At 50.8% G+C, this 26,661-nt stretch overlaps 1 protein-coding gene across 1 annotated transcript in view; it reads right to left on the reverse strand.

The window, feature by feature from the left end:
- Positions 1 to 26,661, reverse strand: part of LOC132087386 (glutamate receptor ionotropic, kainate 1) — a 104,806-nt gene that overhangs the window by 5,916 nt on the left and 72,229 nt on the right. Inside the window, exons 9-15 of the mRNA XM_059493535.1 lie at positions 23,811 to 23,924; positions 22,595 to 22,798; positions 22,003 to 22,226; positions 19,025 to 19,143; positions 14,501 to 14,718; positions 6,844 to 7,069; positions 2,530 to 2,780 (exon numbers count right to left, since the gene is read on the reverse strand). Coding sequence (XP_059349518.1) covers positions 2,530 to 2,780; positions 6,844 to 7,069; positions 14,501 to 14,718; positions 19,025 to 19,143; positions 22,003 to 22,226; positions 22,595 to 22,798; positions 23,811 to 23,924 — 1,356 coding nt within the window. The remainder of the gene's footprint in view (positions 1 to 2,529; positions 2,781 to 6,843; positions 7,070 to 14,500; positions 14,719 to 19,024; positions 19,144 to 22,002; positions 22,227 to 22,594; positions 22,799 to 23,810; positions 23,925 to 26,661) is intronic.

Genomic DNA, 26,661 nt, shown 5'->3' on the forward strand with positions numbered 1-26,661 from the left:
GCAAGAGAAGAGAAATGGAGAAAGTAAATAAATGAACGAAGCAAAACTGAAAACAAGCGTGAGAATGATTCAAAAGCCATTTAAATCAAAAGAGACTCAACTCATGGGAACAGAAAAGTCACAGATTGTGTTCAACAATGCTTTGGATTAGCTTAGTGATAACACACCCGGCACAGCATTTCCCATCTAAGCGGCTTATCTCACCAGGGAAAAGAGAAAACAATCCCAGAGAAACCAGAGAGAAGCGCTGGAATCGCTGCTATTGTGCTCTCGGTGAAATTGCTTCTGGAAAAGAGGCTGGATGTGCCATATTAACTCACTTGATGATTCTAATTATTAAGCAACACCTTGCTGAGCAGCAGCAGTGCAGGTGCAGAAATGGGGGTGTGCACACGTGTGTGCAACCCCGAATTGTGTTATTCATCCCACTTATTGCTCAGTGAATTAACACTCCTGGCCTAAAGCTTTAGGCCTGCTTTAGTCCTGCCTTCAGGGAGGCACTGCCTTGCACAGACGTCTGCAAAGTTTCCAGGCTATTCTGCACCATGTTAGCACTTAAACTAAACATTTTAATTCTACTAAATATTTTAATTAGCTGCAACTGTTCTCCAAAACGTATTTGAATAAACGATCTCCTGAGACAGGAACAAAACAAAGATACCAATACATTTTTTATGCATTTTGTGCTAAAACGGGCTAAATTACTAATTAGAAAGCTGCAATATGTGCAAATACATTAATCCTTTCTCTCTGCCTTATCCCAAACCAGGGGCCCTTTAGTTGGCATGTCCTGGGGTTGCTCCATGAGCTGCATCTGTTTTTTGTGGACAGTGACGCTGCTTTTGATGCAAACTGCACCTCCCAGATCGAGCTCAAAATGTTCCCTTCTCCTCCCACTCATCCCTGCTGCCCTCGGGGAGGGTCTTTGCCTCAACAGCCACTCCTGGCATTTATGTCACCACCCTTGTAGGATAACACCTTGGATGGGGAGGGGGAATCCTCCATGGAAAGGCCTTTCCCACCTCAAAGTGCAAAGGGAACTTAAACCTGCTTCGAGGTGGGTGCCTCATATCTGGGAGCCTGGAGTGAGGAAATGGGAACCTTTGGGGACTCAGGGTCACCCCCTGCTCCTGCAGGTGGGGTCCCCTTGTCCCTCGGGAAAGTCCTGCTGGAGAGAAAAGGAGCCAAACAGGGCCAGAGCAGGGTGCGGTACAGAGCAGGACAAACTGCCCCGGGGCAGGAGGGGCTGGCTGACAGCTTAGGGACACTCTGCCAGTTCCTGCTCAGCCCTGACTCTTTCACAGGGCTGGATTGATCCCTTCTCACAAAATGCTCTAAGGCTCAAGGTGTGATTTACACACAGCATTTACTTCGTTTTCTTCTGCCCTTTTAAGTTGCTCATTACACTTCAGCGGAGCTATTACCAGAACTTCTTTGGCTCCACAATCTTACTTTACAGTGGCATCCATCACCTCTCGGTAGATCTCCCTGCTTTGAAGTGCATCCCTCAGCACAAGTGGTAAACCCCTGGCTTTGAAAAAAGATGCTTTCTAAAACAAGAGGAAAACGACTCTTGGGATTTGGATGTGCTTTCCTTGTGATAATGCCATATAAAAGACCCAACAGCCCACTTGTCTTTTATTCCTTTCCAATGTAATTTTTGCTGGAAGTCCTAAGTCCAAACAGAAACTGTTTGAGAAATTAATTGCCCTTGTTTTGCACTGCCCTGCTAAGCAGCACTAATTGGACCGTGGGTGAGGCACTTCCCTGTCATTATTAATAAATTATTTGTCATTAAAGCCGGGGCTGCCTGGTGGGAGCTCAGCAGCAGGAAATGCACGCTCCATCACGGAGGTGTGTGCTGCTGAGCCCCACTGTGCCCAGGGCTCAGCCCTCGGGAGCAGGGCAGGGTCACTCACTCACTCACTCACTCACTCACTGCTCGATGGAGCAGGGCAGGGTCACTCACTCACTCACTCACTCACTCACTGCTCGATGGGGCAGGGCAGGGTCACTCACTCACTCACTCACTCACTCACTCACTCACTGCTCGATGGAGCAGGGCAGGGTCACTCACTCACTCACTCACTCACTCACTGCTCGATGGGGCAGGGCAGGGTCACTCACTCACTCACTCACTCACTCACTCACTCACTGCTCGATGGAGCAGGGCAGGGTCACTCACTCACTCACTCACTCACTCACTCACTGCTCGATGGGGCAGGGCAGGGTCACTCACTCACTCACTCACTCACTCACTGCTCGATGGGGCAGGGCAGGGTCACTCACTCACTCACGCACTCACTCACTGCTCGATGGGGCAGGGCAGGGTCACTCACTCACTCACTCACTCACTCACTGCTCGATGGGGCAGGGCAGGGTCACTCACTCACTCACGCACTCACTCACTCACTGCTCGATGGGGCAGGGCAGGGTCACTCACTCACTCACGCACTCACTGCTCGATGGGGCAGGGCAGGGTCACTCACTCACTCACTCACGCACTCACGCACTCACGCACTCACTCACCTGCTCGATGTCGCTGTTCTTGCGCGACTTGTAGATGAACTCTCCGATGGCCACGAACACGGAGAGCACCAGCCCCGCCGCCAGCACGATGAAGATGCCCCCGATGTTCTCCACTCCGAGGGCGCTGGCTTCCTTGCTGTCCTCCTCGGGGCAGCCGTTGCCTCGCCACCACTTCTCCTTCATCATGTGCAGCTTGCCCTCCTCCTGCAGCTGCAGGATGGCGATGGTGATCTTGTCCCTGTATGGGGACCCTGCAAGGGGACAGCGAGGCCTGGCAGTGCCACCATCTGAGGCAGCAGCCTCCCTTGTCACAGGGGAGATTATTCCAGCTGGAAAGGGGGATCTCTGTTGGTGTCTGCCCTGGGGACTGGGAAGCAGAAGGCTGCACTGCTGCAGTTATTTGAGAATTCATGATAATTTTAGGGTCTCCTAGGGAGGTTTATTTAAGCCTTGGCAGTGGGTTTTCTTGCCGAGGCATTCCTCCACATCATATTTGAATATTGCTGTGAGCACTCGTTGAGAATTTCCGCTTTGCATCCCTTCTATTGACTTCAGCATCTGTTGGTTTTTCCTGCTGCCTGTAAATGAGGGCTGCCTCAGAGGAGTCCACAGCCGCTCAGACACCTTCTCTTCTCATTTACACTCACAGCTCCACCTCGGCTACCTACAGCTTACCTACAGTAAGAACACTGTGTGGACAAGTCCTTTTTATTTTGATTTGCAACAATAGCAGCCCTGCAAGCTGAAAATAGGAACAATTTCATGCTTTTGGTTTGCGGGCCACCATTTGCTAAATGATGTGTGTGCAGGCTCTGCAGCTTTATGGGCTGGGCAGTGTCTGGCGAGGAGTGGAGTCACACTGGGTGGCTCAGTCTGCTTAGATTTGCTCTCACTCTGCTCAGCCTCTCCATCTTCCAAACTCCTGCAGCCTGTGTTTGTGAGAGAGACTTTGTGGGATCAGGATTTTGTGATAGCAAGGAGGGGGCCTTGCTAGAATGATTCTGTGATTCTGTGAGATGCTGTTTGGCTCCAAAGGCACGTGTGTGCTCCCAAATCCTGACCTGCTGGACTCCCTACAGCTGGAAACATTCGGAGTCTGGGCTGAAATGCAGAGCTGAAAGCCCTGCAGCTATTTCTTTCCCCTCCTTTAGCAGCACATTAATAAGACATGGAGGGACAGGACACAGGGAATGGCTTCCCACTGCCAAAGGGCAGGATTAGGTGGGATATTGGAAAGAAGTTCTCCCCTGTGAGGGTGGGCAGGCCCTGGCACAGGGTGCCCAGAGCAGCTGTGGCTGCCCCTGGATCCCTGCAAGTGTCCAAAGCCAGGCTGGATGGCACTTGGAGCAGCCTGGGATGGTGGAAGGTGTCCCTGCCCACGACAGGGGTGGCACTGGATGGGCTTCAAAGTCCATCCCAATCCAGGCAGTTCTATGATTCTCAGATTTTCTTCAACCTCTATTTTACCAAAGTCACATTTTGCTGCACGTTAGAGATGTCGCAAACTCAGCTCCATGAAGGCAAACCAAGCTTTAAGGCAGATTGTGTGCCAGAATGGAAGGGATCACATGGCACTTCAGACAAATCTCACTGAGGCACCACTCCTCATGCACTGAAATAGCCTCGGAAATTCGGCCCCACAGCTTCAGTTTTGCTCCTTATTTTGCTGTGCAGGACATTGTTAAAAACCTTGTCCCACGGATGCATGTGCCCTTCTCTGCTCTCCATTTCCTTCATCCCCCAGCCCTGTCTGAGGAGAGCAGCGTGAGGAACATCGCAGCTCCTCATTTGTTGTGCCAGCACTGAGCTGCTGCTGGGGCACAGCACTGCCAGCACTGGGCCATGCTGTGCCCACAGCTGCCAGGAGATGTGTGTCAGTCTATCCCAAATCCATCTGGGAAGCCAGAGACCAGCACTGCTGCAGGCAGCCAGCTCTGAGAGGAAAACGTGCCTGCTGTAAGAATGGATGAGTTGTGTGCTTGCTGTTAAAGACCCAAAAATAACAGCACAGAAAACAGGCCAGAAACACCTCCAAAAACTGGCTGAGCACAGAGGAGTGAATTATTACCCCTGGAAACAGCAGTGCCTGGCAGAAGAGAGAGCAGAATTGTTTGTGCCTTGTCCCCTGCAATGTGTGAGGCTGCAGGACTCATCCATTTCCCCTGTCTGGAAGGACACAGCTGGGAGCTAAAGTGGAGCAGCCAGAGTCACAGCACAGGATTTGTGGGGCTGTTCATTCTTTCTTGTGTTGTTTATGTTGCCATCAGGATTACCACAATTCATCTGGAGGGTAACAGGCACCTCTAGATTTCTGCACTGGCTTTTAGAGTTTGTCAAGAGTGCCTGGAGAGCTGCACTGGTGGTGGTTTATTGGTGAGCTCTACCACCACCCACAAATCCATCTCCACACCTCTTTAAATATTCAGCACATTACTTATGACCTCTGAGCTGTTAACAAACCTCTTAGGCCAAGAAATACATTTATCTACTTTCTAAACAGTCTCCCAAGGAACTGGGAAGAGCTTTAGTGTTAGAATTACCTGCATCAGCCTGGCACTGATCCTGGAGTTACATATCACAGAATTCCAGCATCACTGAGGGTGGAAGGGAACTGAGAGTCCAGCATGTGCCCAGTGCCCACCTTGTCCCCAGCCCAGAGCACTGAGTGCCACACCCAGGCCTTTCTGGCACCTCCAGGAATGGGCACTCCAAACCTCCCTGGGCAGCCCCTGACAAGGCCTGGCCCCCCTTTCCATGGAGAAATTCCTCCTGATGCCTATAACTGCTGTATTTTACTTGCAGAAGATGCTCTGATAAAATTATACATTTCCTGGATACAGGAATTCTCCAGTTCTCCTCCCTGTTTCTTCAGGAGCCATAAGGTGCTGTCCAGCTCCCTCACTGGAAATTCTGGAGTCACAGGCCCTGTGGTTTTACATTCCCCTGCAGTTAAGCCCTGATGAAGATCTGGTGTTAAGGGTCACTGACAGCCCTTTTAATTTTTTTATTTTCCATACAGCCTCTGCAATCAATACTCTTGAATGCTCTGAGAGAAATAACAGAAGCTTGGGGGTCCCTCTGAACAGTGGCAGGTTTATCTTGTTTATGAAATCAGTTGTTTATGAGATGCTTAATGATGCTGGATTATTCCACAGTGCTTGGGGATATCTATTCCCCTGAATTTTGCAGGTTTTTCTCAACAAAAATATAAAGGTTCACTTCTCATACAAGAAACATCTTATAAATATATTTCACAGCTGCATTTCCAATGGCTGCACTGTCTCTGAGGATTGCCATCTGTTCCAATTATTCCTTCATTGTTCTTAGTTTAAAGTGTGGCAGTTTTATAACCGCAAGGAAACTCTTGCCATGAGTTTGTCATTCCTGGGGGTTTTAGCTTTTGTATCACTTTTCTCAGGGTGCCAGGGCTGTTCTCACATAGCCAGTGGTAAAATATACTTGGGATGTCATGTCTGTGACAATCTGTCTGCGGGGCTCAGCACCACAAAGAATGACAGTTCCAAGTGCAGAGGTGTTTCTCCCTTATTTATATTGCTCTGTCAAGCAATGGATGAACAAATCCCCAGCTGGACAGGGCTTGGAGCAACCTGGGATAGCGGGAGGTGTCCCTGCCATGGCAGGGGTGGCACTTGGAGATTCTTTCCAAGCCAAACCCTTCTGTGGCTCCATAATTGTATGAACACAGGACAAAACCTGGCCCCCCAGTGCCAATTGTTCACAAGTGCACAGCACAAAAATCTGACACAATTTTTAATGCTGTACAATTAGAAGACCTTAGAAAGGGTACTGGACATGCTAGAAAAGGTCTGCCAGAGGGAGTTCAGAGAAATTGGGAGTCTTAAAGCTCCGCATGAAAGGGGATGACTTTCTGATTTATTCAATGACAGTGCAACACTGAAGAACAGTGAGGATCACCTGCAAGGTTCTGCATCAGGGAGATGCAGGGTTTTGAGTAAGCAGTTTTCCTTGGGGCACATACAGAATCCCAGAATGGTTTGGGTGGGAAGGGACCTTAAAGCCCTTTCTATCAGGTGGGCAGGGACACCTTCCACTGTCCCAGGTTGCTTCAAGCCCCACGCAGCCTGGCTTTGGACACTGCCAGGGACAGGGCAGCCAGATTATTTGGGCACCCCGTGCCAAGGCCTCAGCACCCTCCCAGGGAGGAATTCCTTCCCAACGTCCCATCTAGCCCTGGTTTTGTCAGTGTGCATCCATTCTCCCTTGCCCTGTTTCTGAGGTCCCAGGAGTGAATGGTTTGCCTCAGGGGACACTGCTGCGCTGCCCAGCCCTTACCGATGGGGGTGCCCACGCCGTAGCCCTTGGAGTCGATGAGGCCCCCGATCTGGGTGAGGTTGCAGTTCCTCTGGGTCACGTACTCGATGCTGGTGGACTCCATGAGCAGCGCGTAGTCGGTGGTGAGCACGCGCTGGATGCCCTCGTCGTTGTTCTTCACCAGCGCCGTCTGCTGCCGGCTGCTCATGAACGCCCACATCTTCTCGTACGTCGAGATTTTGGATTTCTGCGGGGGAAAGGGGGCACAGAGTCACACCGGCACCACAGCTGCCCTTGCCAGGCGTGCCTCAGCCTCCCCAGCCTCAATGGTGGCACCGCATCCAGAGTGACAGGGCTTCCTTCCAGCAGCACTCCCCTCTTACTGGGCTTTGTGCTGAGGAATCTCTTGTTGTTAACCCACTTTCTCTGCTGTGCCAGGAATGGAATTACTGCCTGCTCTGAAGTGCTCTGGAGTTTTCTGGGCCCATGATGCTCCATGGATTGCAGCATGCAGGCAGCTGACCCAGTGCAGCTGGGCACTGCTGTCCTGGCACACTGCTGCCCTGGCACACTGCTGCCCTGGAACACTGCTGCCCTGGAACACTGCTGCCCTGGGACACTGCTGCCCTGGGACACAGCTGCCCTGGGACAATGCTGTCCTGGGACAATGCTGACCTGGCACACTGCTGTCCTTGGACACTGCTGCCCTGGGACACTGCTGTCCTTGGACACTGCTGCCCTGGCACACTGCTGCCCTGGGACACTGCTGCCCAGGGACACTGCTGTGCTGGGACACTGCTGCCCTGGGACACTGCTGTCCTGGCACACTGCTGTCCTGGCACACTGCTGCCCTGGGACACTGCTGTCCTGGCACACTGCTGTCCTGGCACACTGCTGTCCTTGGACACTGCTGTCCTGGCACACTGCTGTCCTGGGACACTGCTGCCCTGGCACACTGCTGTCCTGGCACACTGCTGCCCTGGGACACTGCTGCCCTGGGACACTGCTGTCCTGGCACACTGCTGCCCTGGGACACTGCTGCCCTGGGACACTGCTGTCCTGGCACACTGCTGCCCTGGCACACTGCTGCCCTGGCACACTGCTGCCCTGGCACACTGCTGTCCTTGGACACTGCTGCCCTGGGACACTGCTGCCCTGGCACACTGCTGCCCTGGCACACTGCTGTCCTTGGACACTGCTGCCCTGGCACACTGCTGTCCTGGCACACTGCTGTCCTGGCACACTGCTGCCCTGGCACACTGCTGTCCTGGCACACTGCTGTCCTTGGACACTGCTGTCCTGGCACACTGCTGCCCTGGCACACTGCTGCCCTGGCACACTGCTGTCCTTGGACACTGCTGCCCTGGCACACTGCTGTCCTGGCACACTGCTGTCCTGGCACACTGCTGCCCTGGCACACTGCTGTCCTGGCACACTGCTGTCCTTGGACACTGCTGTCCTGGCACACTGCTGCCCTTGGGACACTGCTGTCCTGGCACACTGCTGCCCTGGGACACTGCTGTCCTTGGACACTGCTGTCCTGGCACACTGCTGCCCTTGGGACACTGCTGTCCTGGCACACTGCTGCCCTGGGACACTGCTGCCCTGGCACACTGCTGTCCTGGCACACTGCTGTCCTGGCACACTGCTGCCCTGGCACACTGCTGTCCTTGGACACTGCTGTCCTGGCACACTGCTGCCCTGGGACACTGCTGCCCTGGGACACTGCTGCCCTGGCACACTGCTGTCCTGGCACACTGCTGTCCTTGGACACTGCTGCCCTGGCACACTGCTGCCCTTGGGACACTGCTGTCCTGGCACACTGCTGCCCTGGGACACTGCTGCCCTGGCACACTGCTGTCCTGGCACACTGCTGTCCTGGCACACTGCTGTCCTTGGACACTGCTGTCCTTGGACACTGCTGTCCTGGCACACTGCTGCCCTTGGGACACTGCTGTCCTGGCACACTGCTGCCCTGGGACACTGCTGTCCTGGGACACTGCTGTCCTGGCACACTGCTGCCCTGGCACACTGCTGTCCTGGCACACTGCTGCCCTGGCACACTGCTGCCCTGGCACACTGCTGCCCTGGGACACTGCTGCCCAGGGACACTGCTGCCCTGGGACACTGCTGTCCTGGGACACTGTTCCTGCCCATTGGGGCACGCTCCAAGAGCCTGGTGATGAACAAAGCATTCCTCTGCCCCTGTCTGTTCATATCACTTGCCTGAAGTCACACATTTCAGGGATAAAGTTTGAGGAACAGACCAATCAACTCCTGCTTTGTGCTTCCCGTTGCAATCAGACTTGAGGATCTGTCTGTGATCTCTTTGCCACAGGGTTTAAAGGCAGAGTCTCCTCAGTCCCTCAAGCCCTGTCTCTGGTTTACAGCCATCTCAGCTGATTCCAGGCTCCGTTTTAAACACCAGCTTTGGGGAGATTCCTGTGAGAAGTCGATTTTCTGGTTCTTTGAGCTTTAAATGTTAATATGCCTTATCTATAAATTCAGTATCTGTGAATGTCACCTGAATTCCACCTCAGTTTGGTGAGCCACACGATGCCACTAAACTCTGAAGGTGGTTAAGTGGCTCTCCACAAGTAGTTACCAATTTTATAGCTCAGTTGGGAATATTTTTGAAATTGATGCTATGTTTATGTACTAGACTGAGTCTGACAGTGGAATTTAGTGGAAGAATGTGTTCCTTACTCAGAAGAGTTTGTAAGAACAATCTTGGCTTCTCAACTTGCCAGCTACCATTTTTTTTTCATCAGGATGGATCCTGTGCCAAATTTTGGCCTTTGAATTTTCATTAATTTCAGTGGAAACACATCTGCACTTTAGAAGGCAGGAGCTGGCACAAGCTGCAACACAGGGTTAAGATCTGTAATGATGGAGGGGCAAAAAAGCAGTGGAAGATTTATGGACATGCTGGAAACAGAGCAGGACAGCAGTCTGGAGAAATAAAGTGTGTCACTGCTTGTGGATGGGGAACATCTTGCCTTCAGCTGGACTTCTCCCACATTTGTCATTCCCACAGATGGGCAATGCTGCTGGGGTGCTGCTGGCTTGCCCTCCTAAAAGGCTTCACTGTCGTGAGCTGCCCGGGCCCTTGTTTTGGGGTATTTCCATCTACTTTGGCCAGATCTGGCATCTCTACATAGGGAAAAGGCCAATTCTGAGGTTCTTTTCAAAGTAAGAACTCCATTTCCCCCCCCACAAATAATTCCAGTTGCTTTTGTTTTCTTCCCCCCACTGTCTGGCTAAAAGTAACTGCAGAAAAGTGACTCCCTTGATAAATATCTCATCCTCAGAATAATTTTTTTTTTTTCTGAGGAAACTATAGCAACAAGGACACTGGTGCTAGGCATTCCAAACCTGGGCAGTCACAACAGTTAGCATGAGCCTTATAGACACCACTAACTGCAAGTGATGTCAGCTTGAAAAACTGCAAGTGGAGCTTTGGAAAGTGCATTTGAATAAATGCAGGTAAAGCAGTGGGAGTACCTTGCTTTTCCAATGTGCTTCCTGACCTCCATCCCATCCAGCAGTTACACCTTGTAATCTCATCTTCCAGGGCTTCCTGCTGCTACTTTGAGCACAAAGTCCTAAATCAAAGCTCTTTAGAGTCTGCTTTGTGTTTTCCTGTGCCTGATGTCTACAGAAACCTTTTTTCCATGTGTGTCCCATTCAGTCCTGGAAACCAGAGGGATTTGGGCTGTGCCCCTCCTGTCCCGCATGTCAGTCCCTTGTTCCTGTCCCCTCCACAGCGAGGAATGCTCCGCGCATTGTGGTTTGCTTTGAAAAATGTTGTTCTGAAAACAATCTGTTCCCCTTGGCATCCCTTGGCTTTGGCACCGTTTGATTTGACAAACCAGGGCTTGCAGCAGAGAAAGCACTCGAGGCCGTGACCCTTCCCAGGCACCCAGCCCTGCGCCTCACTCCTCAGGGTGTGTTTGCTGCTGCCTCAGCGATCCCTCCTGTCCGGGTGCCTGTCCCCAGCGCTTCAGCACTGCCGGGGACCGGACAGCTCCCGGGAAAGGGGCAGAGCCCGGCGTGTCGCGGGAGCTGCGTGTGCCCTGGGGAGAGCGGGAGTGGGGTTACTGCTGCCTCAACTCCCTCCCGCTGCCTCCTCCCAGACCCCTCCCTGGGGTGTTTGTTTAGCTCAAGGAGCAGATGCGCCATCTCAGTCTGAGGAAGGCAAAGTCAGAGCCTTCCTCTGCAGACACAAGTAGCTGCTTTTGTACAGAGAGCTACTCCAGGATTTTTTATTTCAGGTTTTGGGCAGACAAAGAACTCCTTATCTTGTGAGGATCTGGAGATGCTTCCATAATAAAAAAACACCACAGAGTGTTTACAAGTGTGATACACTGCATTTCTCATGCATTTCCACTGTGTCCCCATCCCTCTGCCAGGGAATCCATCTCCAGTTTCTGTACTGCCCTTCCCCTGTGCCTCTGTGCACACGTATTTCAGGCACAAGTAAGCTGGCACATGTAGCGCATAAATATTTAACCACCTTGTCTGAAGGTTTGCTTTTAGAAGCTCACATGCTTTAAAGCCTACATATTTCTGCCTGCAGGATTAATGGTGCAAAAAGAAATCAGTGTAAAACTAAAAACAGCTCTAGGAAATTTGTTCTGAGCTTCTCATGTACAGCTCCAGGACCTATTTCCTCTAAAAATGGAAGGATGCAACAGGATTGAAGTTTTGTCTCTGAAGCTAAATTTGACTTCAGAATATCAATGGCAGTGAGCTTCTTTGGGCATGAAAGAGCCAGAGGAGAATGCAGAGCTTGCTTTGCTGGAACATCTCCAGGTGGGTTTCCATCTCAGTGGAAATGTCAGCTCATAATTTCAGGAGCTCACTACAGCAAAATGCTGTAGCTGGTGTTTTCCTTTCAGCAAGGAAACATCTCTGCTCAGCCACAGCAGAGCCTTGGCAGGGGCAGTTCACCCCTGGCAGCACCAGCAGGGACAGACTACCCAGGATCCCAGAACCCTGGGATGGCTGGGGTTGGAAGGGACCTCCAGAGATCAGCCAGTCCAACCCCCCACCAAGGCAGGGTCACCTGGAGCAGGTGACACTGGAATTTTTGATTTTTGTGGTTTTGGGATGTCCCCAGAGAGGGAGAGATCTCTTGTCACAGATGTTGCTCTGCCCCACTGCTTTCCCCAGAGTCTCATCCCCTCCCGAGGCCCTGTGTGTGTGACTCCATGAGCACCGTCCTCAGACACCACAGGGAAAAGCCTGATCCTGGCTCATCCTGAGCCTGCCTTCCCTGCTGACACTGCTGAGGGAGCTGCTATGTAATTCTGACTGTCACAGGGTTTTTGTGCATGTATTCTGGATTTATAGCTTGTTGGCTTTTGCACTGACATTTTATGAGATTATCCATTTGGTCTGTAATTAATGTAATAATTAAAAAACAGGAAAAAGACATAATTATCACAGTTGTCTACCAAACAATTAGCTACAGAAAACTCTTCTCTTGCAGATGTGTTCAGGTGTGTGTGTGGCCCCTGCATTGACAGTCTGGGTAATATGACCATGGAGCACTCAAAAAAGGGACAAACAAACTTGCATTTTCCTGTGGAATTACCATGGTGCAAATGCGACTTTCAGAAGGGGAAGCAGACTTTTCCAGCTGCTTTTTAGTGAAGTGGCTGGGAGGAAACAGCATCCCATCTGGAGGAGAATATTCCCATGTCCATGCCCTTGCTCCCATCAGTGGCAGATGGGTTTACCCCTTGCTGCACTTCACTGCCAGGTTTGTTTTCCACATGTCCTGGGGGAAACCTGCTGGGTTTTACATTCCTGGTGCTGAAGGATGCCCTGAGGCTGGGGTACCTGCTGTATTTACCTTCTCCAGTCCCTCAGGATGCTGTGGTTGTGGCTGTGGGTGAATTATGTATTTACAGACTCCTCTGATCCCTTGGGATGCTGTGGCTGTGGGTACCTGGTGTATTTATCTTCTCCTCTAATCCTTCAGGATGCTGTGTCCCTGGGTTTGGGTGAATGCTGCATTTCCCCATCCCTGTCATCCCTGGGGATGCTGTGTGCCTGGGTTTGGGTGAATGCTGCATTTCCCTATCCCTGTCATCCCTGGGGATGCTGTGTGCCTGGGTTTGGGTGAATGCTGCATTTCCCTATCCCTGTCATCCCTGGGGATGCTGTGTGCCTGGGTTTGGGTGAATGCTGCATTTCCCTATCCCTGTCATCCCTGGGGATGCTGTGTGCCTGGGTTTGGGTGAATGCTGCATTTCCCCATCCCTGTGATCCCTGGGGATGCTGTGTGCCTGGGTGAATGCTGCATTTCCCCATCCCTGTGATCCCTGGGGATGCTGTGTCCCTGGGTTTGGGTGAATGCTGCATTTCCCTATCCCTGTGATCCCCCAGAGATGCTGTGTGCCTGGGTTTGGGTGAATGCTGCATTTCCCCATCCCTGTGATCCCCCAGAGATGCTGTGTGCCTGGGTTTGGGTGAATGCTGCATTTCCCCGTCCCTGTGATCCCCCGGGATGCTGTGGCCCTGGGTGAATGCTGCATTTCCCCATCCCGGCAATCCCCAGAGATGCTGTGTGCCTGGGTTTGGGTGAATGCTGCATTTCCCCATCCCTGTGATCCCCGGGGATGCTGTGTGCCTGGGTTTGGGTGAATGCTGCATTTCCCTATCCCTGTGATCCCCCGGGATGCTGTGTGCCTGGTTTTGGGTGAATGCTGCATTTCCCCGTCCCTGTGATCCCTGGGGATGCTGTGTCCCTGGGTTTGGGTGAATGCTGCATTTCCCCGGGATGCTGTGTCCCTGGGTTTGGGTGAATGCTGCATTTCCCCATCCCTGTGATCCCTGGGGATGCTGTGCCCCTGGGTTTGGGTGAATGCTGCATTTCCCCATCCCTGTGATCCCCGGGGATGCTGTGGCCCTGGGTGAATGCTGCATTTCCCCATCCCTGTGATCCCTGGGGATGCTGTGTGCCTGGGTGAATGCTGCATTTCCCCATCCCGGCAATCCCCAGAGATGCTGTGCCCCTGGGTTTGGGTGAATGCTGCATTTCCCCACCCCAGCGATCCCTGGGGATGCTGTGCCCCTGGGTTTGGGTGAATGCTGCATTTCCCTATCCCAGCGATCCCCGGGGATGCTGTGGCCCTGGGTTTGGGTGAATGCTGCATTTCCCCATCCCGGCAATCCCCAGAGATGCTGTGTGCCTGGGTTTGGGTGAATGCTGCATTTCCCTATCCCAGCGATCCCCAGAGATGCTGTGGCCCTGGTTTTGGGTGAATGCTGCATTTCCCTATCCCAGCGATCCCCAGAGATGCTGTGGCCCTGGTTTTGGGTGAATGCTGCATTTCCCCATCCCTGTGATCCCCCGGGATGCTGTGCCCCTGGTTTTGGGTGAATGCTGCATTTCCCCATCCCTGTGATCCCTGGGGATGCTGTGTCCCTGGGTTTGGGTGAATGCTGCATTTCCCCACCCCAGCGATCCCCAGAGATGCTGTGGCCCTGGGTGAATGCTGCATTTCCCCATCCCTGTGATCCCTGGGGATGCTGTGCCCCTGGTTTTGGGTGAATGCTGCATTTCCCCACCCCAGCGATCCCCGGGGATGCTGCGGCTCCGCCTCCCGGCCCCGCAGGGGCCCCGTGAGCGGCTCCGGCCCCGCGGCTGCCCCAGTTTTTGCCTTACCTTGAAGAAGGTCATGGTGGATCCGTCCCTGACAGCCCCATACTCTATCTTGGTTTGCTTGGCCAGGTCATCTGCCGAGTCGATGGGAGATTCCATCCTCTCCACGGTCAGGAAGGCAGCCAGGTTGGCAGTGTAGGATGAGATTATGATTAAGGTGAAAAACCACCATATTCCTCCAACTATTCTGGTGGAAAGAGCTTTGGGCATCAGCTCTGATCCTGTTACAACACCATCAAAACAATCATATTAAAATGAGCCTTTCCTGATACCACGGCCTGGTTTTAGGCACAGAATGCTTTTATGAGCTATAGCATGATAAAATGATTTCAACAATAATCTCACAGATGCACAGCTGACATTTATAATGGTAACACACTGGGAAGGGGATGTGTGCCATGATACATGACAAATGGAATTATCCTTGGGTCTAAGCCCCTTACCTCTCTGAGCTAACCAGCCTTGTGATATTAATCTTGTACATCCCCAGCAAGCTACTCTGGTATTTGTCTGCTCCTGGAGCCCCTTTGTGCCTGTACACTGCAATCAATTTTGTAACCAGAGCTCTTTAGCAAACGCTCTTCTGCTCCCAGCTGCCTGACAGAAATACCTCCCAGGAGGAGCCTGTCCCGTGCATCCTATGGACACAGCTCAGCACCAACAGGGAGATCAGTGCAGCCCCAGTCACCTCCACTGAACCTCAGCTCAGCCCCCACAAACCCTCTTCTAGCAACGTGGGCTTCACCTCTGAGAAACCAGAGGGTCCATGGACACATCCCTTGGATCCTCAGGGCGATGTAAAGTTTTGGACAGTGTGTTTAACACATTGTTCTGAACAGGTCTGAGCGGCTCTCTGCCATTGCCACGAGTCCCCACAGAGCACTATGTGTTACCTGCACTGCAGTGGTTTCCAGGCACCCAGATAACCTCTACTTCAGCCACAGAGATACTCGTGTTTCTAGGCATTCTGAGGCAAATCTTCTGCTCTTTAACTGGGGGGCCATTCCCACTGAATTCTGTGCATAATGTGGGATTCAGGATCTGGTTCAGCAAAGCTCTTAGGTCTACACCTGAGTAATTTGACTTCAAAGTAAAGGTTTTGCATCATTATTTTGCTGATGAGGGATGGACTTAAGAAAATACTTAAGAGCCCGTGAACAGAGTGCTCAGGGCTAAAGCTTTTGATTTCATAAACATTTCTCTATTACTGGAAAAACATGTTGACATATTATGCCTCCTCAGCTATTCACTGAGTTCTGCAAGAAATTTCAACATTGCATAGAACATTTTCAGACTTTGCAAAAACTCTGAATATGACTTTTGGGGCAGAGACCGAAAGGGTAAAGCCTTCCCCACCAACCAGCAAACAGATTGGAGCTGTATTTGTAAACACAGAGCTGTGTCTCTTAAAGGTCAGAGCTAAGCTTAGCCCAAGGGTTGGAGTGTGTTGACAGAACTGCCAAACAGCGAGAGCAGTCTGAAGGCAAAAACTCTCACTTGAAATTTTCCAGGCCAAATGGAGTTGTTTCCAGAGCTGTAGCTCTGCCTGGGTTTGTGTTTGAGTTTCTGCTGTACTTTCTTGTTTGCCTGATTATATTTCTTTTTCAATACAATGGAATATTTCCTTGTTGCTCTCTATTTCTAAGCTGAGGTTGAGCTGCAAAAGCTGTGCTCATTCAGGTCATCCTGAAGGGATTCTTGCTTTTAAGCTTAGGCAGCCATACAATAGAATTGCTGCACCTGGCCCCTGATGCTGTGCGCACACATGGAACGTGCCAGTGCTGCTCAGGAGAGGATGGAAAATCCCTGTGAGCTGCACTTGTGGGGAGAGGTGCCAAACCTCCTGTGATTTCCTGCAGCAAAACATGGTTTGTGGGAAACAACACACTCAGTTCCCACCCTGGTAATCCTGCCCTGAGTGACTGCTCTGGTGAGGTGAGAGCAAACCTTGCTCCTGGCTGAGCTGAGTGGGGCAGCATTTCATTTTTCCCATGGTTATTCCAGGGAATATCACCTTTCTGAGTGCCTCAGTTCCAGCAGAGAGCTCTGGTTTATCCTAGAGTGGCCTGGGCTGGAAGGGACCTTGAGGATCACCCAGTGCCACCCCTGCCATGGCAGGGACACCTTCCACTGTCCCAGGCTGCTCCAAGCCCTGTCCAGCCTGGCCTTGGACATTCCAGGGATCCAGGGGCAGCCACAGCTGCTCTGCCCACCCTGCCAGGGAGGAATTCTTTCTTAACACCAAATCTAAACCTACTCTGTCAGTCTGAGTCCATTCCCCTTGTCCTGTCCCTCCATCCTTGTCCCCAGTCCCTCTGCAGCTCTCCTGGAGCCCCTTCAGGCCCTGCCAGGGCTCTGAGCTCTCCCTGGAGCTTCTCCTCTCCAGGGGAGCACCCCCAGCTCTGCCAGCCTGGCTCCAGCCCTGCAGCAGCTCTGGGGCCTCCTCTGGGCTCTCTGCAGCAGCTCCAGGTGCTGCTGCTGTGTCCCCAGGGCTGCAGGTGAGCTCTCACCTGGGCTCAGGGGCAGAATCCCCCCTTCCTGCTGCCCAGGCTGTGGGATCAGCCCAGGATCTGCTCCATCCCCCCTGCTCCACCTGGGCACTCCCTGCTGCTGCCTGCCCCGCTCCTGGCTGAGCTGAGCTCTGAGGACAGCTCTCCTGTCTGACAGTGACAGCTTCCCTGCATGGATTGGATGAAATGTGCCCTGTTTGGATGCTTTCGGAGGATGCAAACACATCTGAGACTTCCAGGCAAAAACAGGGGAAGCAGCATCTAAATCAAAATGTTGCCAGCAAGACTCGGGGGCAGAGACAATACTTGCTGAAGTCTCTCTAGTGCCTTTTTATGGCAGACATGACAGCCAATCCTGATCCAGACTTTGCTCACGCTCTGTAGAAAAGAGAAAGTCTGATCATCACATTTTAAAATTTAATCACAAGTGGCTTCCAGTCAAGCATAACGAGCAGCTGCTGCCAGGAGGAGGAGTGCAACGCTAGACCCAGATTCCACCACCGCTCCCATCATGTCCAAACTCTTCACGTGACCATGAGGCACAGACAATCACACCACAAGTTTGCACATGGAAACATTTGTGTTGCCTTACAAATGTTTGCTTTTGCCTTTCTTTCTTTTTCTCTCGTTCTTTTGTTTTGCTTTGAATCTCCTTAAAAGACAAGCAGAGTCTGGTTGGGGCTGACTGTCATGTACCCAAGGTAGTGGTAACGAGCAGACACTGCATCCCACAGTTTGCTGTGGATGATGGTAAACTCCAAAAACGGCAGGACAGGAAACACAAAATCCTGGGGCACTTTCACACACAGGGCAACCACAGTTAGATACACACACCTGCCTGATACTGTAAAACCTCAGCCTGCGTTTTACTGACAAATTGGAAGGAAAACAAAACAAAAAAGCTCCAAACCAAAGCAGAAATGCTCTTCTTTCATCCAACCTCCTTCAAAGCAACTTCTGCGGGGAAGTTCTGTACTCTCTCAATGCAATAATGCACCACTAAAAGCAAGTGCCTCTTAGGTCAATACAAACTTTATTCTCTACCACATCTAGGAAAAAAATCCTCTTTATTTTTATATTTATTTTACTCATGTCTGTTAAAGAGGAAGGAATAAACTGTACCTGTATGAATGCAGAGATGGTTTTACATTCCTCACTTAAATGTTTAGGAATTTAATACCAAGGTGCTGCTGGGCTTTGCCTTTTTGGTTGTCGTGGGATGGGGTCTTTTTTATTCAGCTTTGATTTAACTTGAAATGTTTGTCAGAAAACATTTTCTCTCTTTTCAGTGGACCCCAGTTGTTGTGAAAAGTGATTTAATTGGAAACCTTGGGACATAAATGCCATAAACAAATGTGTTTAGTACATAGATCTATTTGACTTCCCACATGGAGTAAGCTTCACTGCCCCTCCTTGGCATCTGAATAAAATGTCAGCTGTTTCCAAAATCATCAGTAACAGGGGCTTGTGACCGGGTTAAGTTCAGGCTTCTAGGGTTGGATGATTTACAGAAGGATAGGGCTCATACCTGCAGAAAAGCCATAGAAAACCAGGGTTTGGTGTTGGTTTTAAACAAGTGTTTGACAAGTGCCTACAAACTCAACAACCCTCTGGAGAAAGAGCATCTTTCCCTGTTTGGCAGCTGGAACAGTTCTTCTAGGGCAGCTGAGGCTGTTTGTGTTGGGATGGAGCCCAACATTTTCCTGTTGTCAAACCTCCAATACCAATAGACTCAACTTCAGCACGAGGCACTTCATATCCCTCTTGCAATTAAATTCCATTTCAGCTGCGGAATTCCCGTGCTCCCCTTCCTCTCAGACGCTCGCCCTCCTTCCTCCTGGCTGGGCTGCAGAGTTCCCCAGCGGCAGTGGCCCTTGGCTTCCCTCCCCTGTGCTAGCCTGCGTGTGTGAGATCAGGTTTTACAGTACATGCTGTTTACAGAGGGTGGAGTTTACCAGCACAGAAGCCCTTGAGCAGACTGTGGGACGTGTGCGAGAACGAAGTGTAACCGGTGTACCTTGCTGCATGAGAGCTCCAACTCCAAACCAGAAACTATTTAGTAAAGTAAAATTGTTTTCCACCACATCTGAGTCTGGGTTGCACGGGTGGGGGTTATACCACTCGTATGGTGTAAACCTGTGGCAGTCAACAGAAACAGTCTGTAAACATCGAGCAGAGGACACACAGCAAACCTGCTGAGCAGCGCGGCACCACGCGGGGAACGGGCACGGGACAGCCTGGCACGGAGGGATGACCCAGGCCAAAGGAGAGCTGGGCGTGAAGGGTGTCCTGGGACATGGGCACTGCCCCGTGCCAAAGGAGAGCTTGGCACGAAGGGTGTTCCCAGACATTGGCACTGCCCCGTGCCAGCCGTGGATCGGCTGTGGAGCGATGGATGGCACGCTGCTGGGCCTGGCACGGGCACTGCTGGGAGCCACGGCGGCTCCTGGGCTGCACTTTGGGAATAAGGAAGGAGCAGCAGCCCTGTCAGCGCAGCACCCCTCACTGTCAGTGCGTGCTGGACGTGCTGTCCCTGCAGCAGCACTGCCCAGCATTCCCAGCATCACGGGAGGTTCTGAGCTGGCAGGCACCCACCAGGACCATGGGGTCCCCCTCTGGAGCAGGTGCCCCACAGGCTGGGCATTCAGAGCCCCCTGCTCTGCCCAGCTTGGGAGGCAGCTCCCCACGCCACAGGGACACGGGATGGGCACTGCAGGGACGCAGCTGCACAGGGATCCCTGGAGAGCTCTGGGCTGAGCACACACCCAGCAGGAGCACCCCAAGGACTGCTCCTCCTCCCCAGTGCCACGTGGCTTCCTCGTGGAACGTGTGGATGCAGCTTTAATTGACAACCTCACCCAACACGTTCTAATTGCTGTTGCAACAATATAATTAAGCATTGAATTTATGCACGGTTGTGAGTGGCGTGCCTTGCCTGGCTGAAGTAATGAAGTCTGGTAATAATGAACCCGTTAATTGGGAGAGGATGTAGCTTAGGATGCCATCAGCTGCACAATACCCAGAACAAGAGTATAAAAAATCATGACAAAAGACAGAGTTTCCAGGTTCAAGTTAGAACAGTTCTGCATGCACCCATCAAAAGAAAAGCAATTCCCGAGTTAGATGTTTCAGATTTCTGCTGCAATAATGGAAGCAGGTGTTGTGGAGTGACCAGACTCAGCTCCTTCACAAGAGACCTCCAATTAGGACCAGTATGTTTCCAAGAGCCCTAGGAGTGAAGAGTTCCCCCCACAGTGTTCACACAGGACAGGAAGAAGAATAAATCCCTCTGTCTGACCTGCCTGGAAGCCTAAGGCTGGAACTTTGCAGGGTTTCAGAAAACCACCACATTTAGGGAGCTGGAAAGAAATGTCTCCATCACAGAAATAGAAAAAGTGCCATGAAATTCTGGCAGCAAAGCCTTGTCTTCCAGACTGAGAAGGTTTTTCTAGCCCTGGCTATCAATTTCAACCCTGAAGAGGCAGGGTGTATGCCTCTTTTACACCTCAAAACAAAAGCTGGTTTTCCTGTTTTTCTACTGCTGCACTGAGCTCTGGTTTACAGTTCAGCAGAATTCACTGCTCAGGCCTTCTGCTTTCCTGGCCTTTTTCCCCCTGCTTTTCTCCCTCTCCAGCAGCAGCTGTGCTGAGGTTTCTGATAAAGTTGAGATGCTCAAGGTCACCCAAGCACCTTTTTCCACAGATCTGTGTGACATTATTGACTCAGCTACTTGGCTGTACCTTCACTGACGTAACAGCACAGCTGAGATGGCATTAGCAGAAGGGGAAATTCTGGCAGAAAACACCTTGTTCATCCCCTGGCAGTGTACTTGGAACAGAGCTTTGCCAGCCTGCAACCCTTCACAGCGATAAAAACTTCAGTGTTTGAGTTTAAAAATTAATGTAACAATGACAGGGCTATGTAAGGCTCAGAGACAAATGAGAAATTATTCAGCTGCTGAAAAGTTGAAAGAAATGACAGGAGGATTATATCAGTCTGTGCAAATTATTCCCAAGTATTTGTTTTCCAGGAACTGATGTCAAAATGTGGGTAGCCGTGTAATTTACTGTGACAGTGCTAAGAAGTAGATGGTTTCTGGGGTTATTAAAAGCAAACAATATTTGCTGAAACACTTTGCAAATCTTATAGAAATCTTGGCGTATTTGGAGACACGGACAGGTCTCGATGTGGGTTTTGAGAGCAGCTTAGCTTAAAATGTATAAATCTAAATTAACATGAGCACAATTTCACTTCTTCAGTCCATGCAGCTGAATCTAACCAGGCACTGCTTTCAGGCATCAGCTCAAGGAAAGCATTTGTGTTTCCTTCCACTGTTCTGAGGTGGAGAGGGCTGGGGGATGTTTTCAGTCTTGGCACACAAGTGCAGAAAAGTCAATCTGCCAGAGAGGAGCAGATTTAAGATTAGTCATGACTGAGATCATGGGCTGTGTACAGCGGAGTTATTATTTATGGTGCAGTGAGGCACTGCAGGAGCCTGTGGGAAGCGGTGAGTAACTGCACACAGCCCCACAGCTGCTGGGGAGGGATAAACTCCTCTTCCACCTCAGGCCACCCCTGGGAGGTTGACCATGGCCTCTCCTCCTCTCATGCACAGAACCAGTTTGGGTGGAAGAGACCTCTGAGGCTGGGCCTCCAGCAAAACCAGGTTCAGCTTTTGGGTCTTTTACCTGTGCCCTGTGTGCACCGTGAGTGCAAAAGGGAAATGCCTACACGCAAGTAACAAACGGCTTTTCAGCACATGTCTGCTGGGGGGGTGCCTCCTAATGCATCCCATGGGATATTTCACTTGGAACAGCCCTTAAAGAAAGCAAAACCTCAGTGCAATACAGGAAAGCAGTGTTGATGAGAAAAGACCAAGCCTTTGCAGAAAGTTTTTAGGACTGGATAACCCCCTGAGGATGGTGCTCCAGAGCCCATCCAGCACCTGTGAGGGGAGAGGCTGTGGGTGCACCCAGAACTCTGTCCCAGCCTTACCTGGCAATGACAAAGAGGACACAGCTGACTCCGAGGCAGGCCAGGAGAACATACATCCAAATATCTGGAGAGAGAGGGTTTAAAAAGGAGAAAACGCCGGGGTTGGTCCCGTTGGGCTTCCGGTACAAGATGCTGATTCCCAGTGTCATGAAGGGCTTGGAGAAATCAATCACTTTCTCTCTGACATAGGTAATGGTGAGAGGAGCAACAGCCAGGTCAGCTTTCTGGAAGCACAAAAGGGAAAACGCTCATCTCCTTCATGTTCAGCAAACCCACTGCAATTTCCTCCATTTCTTTCCCGAGTATTAAAAAGCAAACCACTTTTGGCTCAAATTCAACAGAATTTAACATTTCCAGGGTATTTTAGGGGGTGTGACATTCCATTTCCTCTTTTTACAAGGAAGGGGGACTTGGCCACAGATGGACATTTCCCCCCAACACCTGCAAACTGCCCATTCAGACGTTCCTGCTCTGATAGGTGGTAAAACAGACACAGCAGTGGCGCTTGGAGGCGAAACCCACAGCAAAGATTTCAGATACAGAATACCCCAGGCGAAAGGAGAGCAGAGAGAGAAGAAGGGTTCAGTCTTACATGATCTATGAGCTCCTTGACCATCCCATTCCACTCTCCCTTGTCATTCTGGGCTCCGTATTTGCCGTCAGAAACGAGTTTGACCTCATAGATGAAGCCTAAGATGTTTGACAGCTCCTTGAGCAGGTCCAGGCAGTACCCCTCGAACCTGTCATTGCCATACAAGGGCTTGTCAGACTTCTTGTACATCACGTAGGGATCCTCCTGCAGGAAAGCACAGCACACAGGCAGGGCGAGATGTGAGCCTGGGCTCGGGTTAGATCGCTTTCTCTACACAATGCTAATATTTTCCACAGGGATTGCAAGTACATGGAAACCAGCAATTTACTGTGTGCATTAAAAGCTCTTCTAGGTGTGTTAACAAACTCACTGAATGAATTAGTGATGAGCATAGGGGCCCTAATTTTCAGTGGAATGGACCATTTGGGGCTCCCAGGAGCTTTAATTCCAGTTGTGCCCAGCAGCTCCAAACTCTGACCCAGGGTCTGGACCCCGCATTGTCCCATTCCAAGGGACAGGAAGGGATACTGAAGGACAGAGGATCCTAAATAACAGAAAAAAAAACCCAGAAGGGGAAACTAGCATTTTGTATTCTGTGAAAAATAAGTCTTTACTCAGAAAAAGCTTCAAATGGAGCAAACAGGGAATGGAGAACAGCAAAGGCTGATTGCAAAGTACATTTTTGCTTTCCCTTTTACAGGATTTTGGATAGGAGAAGATCTGGGCAAGCAGTTTAATGTGGCAAACTCCTGTGTAGGAGTAGTAGACACACAGTATAGAAGGAGCCTTTGAGCTCTTTCCCTCCTCCTGAGGAACTAGGCAGAGCAATTGGAAAAAAGTGGCATTACTGGGCATGCAGAGAGCTCAATGCAGAGCAGCTCCCAAATACCCAGTTACAGCTTTTCCATTCCTCACACAATGTAAGCACAATGACTCAATCTGTCTGTCTGCTGTTTACCACTTCCCTTCAGCCCTCTTTGTCTCGTTTCCAGTAAAGCAAAGGCTGTGTGAGCAGCGACTGCAAAGCTGAGTGTTTGTGTGTGTTCCTTCTTCTGGGAGGAAAAGTGCGCAGGGTTTGTCTGAAACGCTGGAGAAGGGGAAACAGTTTTGGAGGCAGAGGCTCTGGGAGCCTTCCAGTGGCAGTGTGGTGTTGTGGAGCCAATCTCGTGTGTGTGTGTGTGGATGCTGAGCCCGAATGGAGCTGGGGCAGCCTTACCAGGATGGTGGTGACGATGAGCGTGCGGTTGGCCAGCGAGTCCGTGATGTTGGTGGAGCGGTCCTTGTTGCTGTCCGTCATGTTAAGGCCACTGTAGGAGTTCCACACCCCAATCTGCACACAGGAGAGCGGCTCAGAGGCTGCCCTAATCCCCCAAACCCCCCGAGCACTGCCCTCAGGGCTCACTCAGGAAGGGACCCAGTGCTAGAACAGGGCAGCAGCTCGGGGAAAGGCAGCAGCACCACGGGCTGATCCAGAAACCCCAGGCAATGACTGCAAAATGCATAAATGCAAACCCAGGAGCACTGAGAGTGTGAGGCTTGGCAGTGCAGTGCTGGGGTGGCCAGCTGGCAACCAAAGTGGAACAGGCTGGCTTTGTCCCCTGCTAAAAAAAAAGTCAAATGTCTATTTTAATGGGATTTAAAAAAATTTTGTTGATAGTGGAGTTGAGACATGTGGCAAGACCTCTCTGTTCTGATAGAACAGGTTAAAAGCCTGAATAGCTACCCTGGAACTTGGGTAGGATGGATGCACTGGCCTTTTGCTTGCCCTGTGCCTTCAGCAGGTTTAGCAAAGATTATTCTGTCATTCCTGGACTCCTGCATGTGCCAGAGCTATCAAGGTGGTACATTTAACACCCTGAGCAGTATTTGCTCAGCAAACATCAGTGGCCAAAGGCAAATTCCTTTCCAGCCCTGGAGACAGTGAAAACTTCCAGTATTTACTGCCCAATCCAAAGCCTCCAGGGAAGATATTTGTCCTTTCAGTGGATTTGGATCTATGCTGTGGGGCAGAAATTATAACCATGTTATTTCTTCACATCAATATTTACCCAACTTTAAACGCAGGCTGGAGACATCTCCTGTGTTTTTGCCTTTGGATTTTCATGCCGAGCCTGGCTGAGGGCTGATGTGAGGAGCTCCAGGCGAGGAGCTGGCTCAGGCAGTTTGATTTATGCTGGGCACTGTGGAGAGCACAACCATTTCAAGCAAACTTGGGGTTTGTGTCCCCAGGTGCCACTGCTTTTGCCCCTCACAAACATTTTTTTCCAAATTCCTAATGGGGACACCCATGCCATTAAAACAAAAACACCAAGCATTTGTCAGTCATTCCCTTTGTTTCCAAAACTAGATCAGTTGGGGAAGCTGATCTGGAAAGTGCACAGATTTACAAAGGAGATAAAATGTTGGCTATTATGGCAGCCTGAGCCAGGAATACAGTAAATATCAGTGTCCTTGGATTTGCACCAGGGTGGATGAGCCCTTCTGCTCCCTGTTACTGACTGGGAATGTGTTTGTTGTCTGGCAGCAGGGAAGGAGGAGGACAGCCACGAGACCGGGGAGCAGCAGAGTCACAGAGCACACACGGAACACCAGGAGAGCACTGGGCAAAGGGACAGCTCTGCAGGACAGCCCTGCCCGGAGGGGCACCAGGGAGGAGGAAGGACCAGACCAGGTAGGACATCACTGGGGAGCTCAGGGGTGTTTTGCAGTTTAGTGACAAGTGTGACAGGTGCCACGTGCCCTCCCCAGCGAGCCCCTGCTCTGAACCAGCTGTAATTTGGTTCAAATCAGCTCAGCAGAACGTGAGGTGCTGCAGTCCAAGGGGAGATTGCTTCTGTGTGTCAGGGGATGATCTACTCCCCAGGAAGGAGGGGAGAGGGCCTTTGTGCCCCAGCCTGATCTGCTGGAGATTAAATTGGGTTATTAAGGATGCATGTGCTCCACGAGAACACAGGCAGTCTTGTAGAGGGTGTTTTATACTGGTCTATTCTCACAAAAACAGCACAAACCCAAAATCTTTCTACACTGTGCAAGAGAGAGGGGTGTGTAATAATGAGATCTGTGTGGACCACGGGCCAAATACAATTCTAAGCACTACAAAAAGTTTCTGTCTCATGACTGCAGAACACTTCAGACCTAGTGGATGCAGTTTTTATCTTCTCCTCCTAGAACAGCAACGAGGGGTTGTAAGTCCTGTGGGGAGCAGTGCATGGAGCTGGTCTCCAAATCCCACTTTTCTGTTTTAAGCACCTTATGTTCAAAGAGGGATGAGATTCCTGGGGTAATTTACATCTTTTATAAACAAGCTTAGTCCCAATTTCCATATGTTAGTGAATGACAGCACCCACTTAATCATCTCTATTCTTTTCTGTAAGGAGCTAATAACACACTCATCCAAATTTTGAGGCAATAATGCTCGAACACTGCCAGCACTGAGAGGTTTGTGTGGGGAAAAACGCCTCCAGCCCTGCACATTAAGCCAGACTTTGGAGCTGGTGCCAATACACATCCAAAATACTGTAATTTTACCCTGTAAATTTTAGGTGAATCAGGAAGGATGGCACAGGAGAAAAGGAATGGTTTTGCTGCAGCAGGGGCCTTTACTCAAGGATGGGAAAAGCACAGCTCCCAAGAAGTAAAATAATAATTAAACCCCCCTGAATTTGGTGAAAAAGCTGAATCCTGCCAAGATCTTAGTCTTTGCAATTACAGTGTCTCAAGTGGAGAAAAACTTATCCTACCAGGAAAATTCCTGCTTTCAGAGAGACTGTTGTCTCTAAACTGCAATAGGAGAGTCACCATTAAAACCCAAAGGCTGAGTGAGAGGACCCAGCCCAGAGGGTTTTGGCATCACCTGTCTGTGTACAAACCTTCTTCCACACTTTATACAAATGATTAGAACCCTCGCCAGCAGCCTTGGTACAGGGAAAAACAAACAGAGTGCTTCATTAAAAATGAAAAGAGAAGCTGTCTGGAGAGCTGTGTGGGAGCAATTACAGTTAAATTCTCCATTAACCCATCAGCAATCACCACCCCGAGCTGAGCCAGCGCGCAGAGCAAGGGCCAGC

This window comes from Ammospiza nelsoni, chromosome 2, assembly GCF_027579445.1.
Source record: "Ammospiza nelsoni isolate bAmmNel1 chromosome 2, bAmmNel1.pri, whole genome shotgun sequence".
Taxonomy (NCBI): domain Eukaryota; kingdom Metazoa; phylum Chordata; class Aves; order Passeriformes; family Passerellidae; genus Ammospiza; species Ammospiza nelsoni.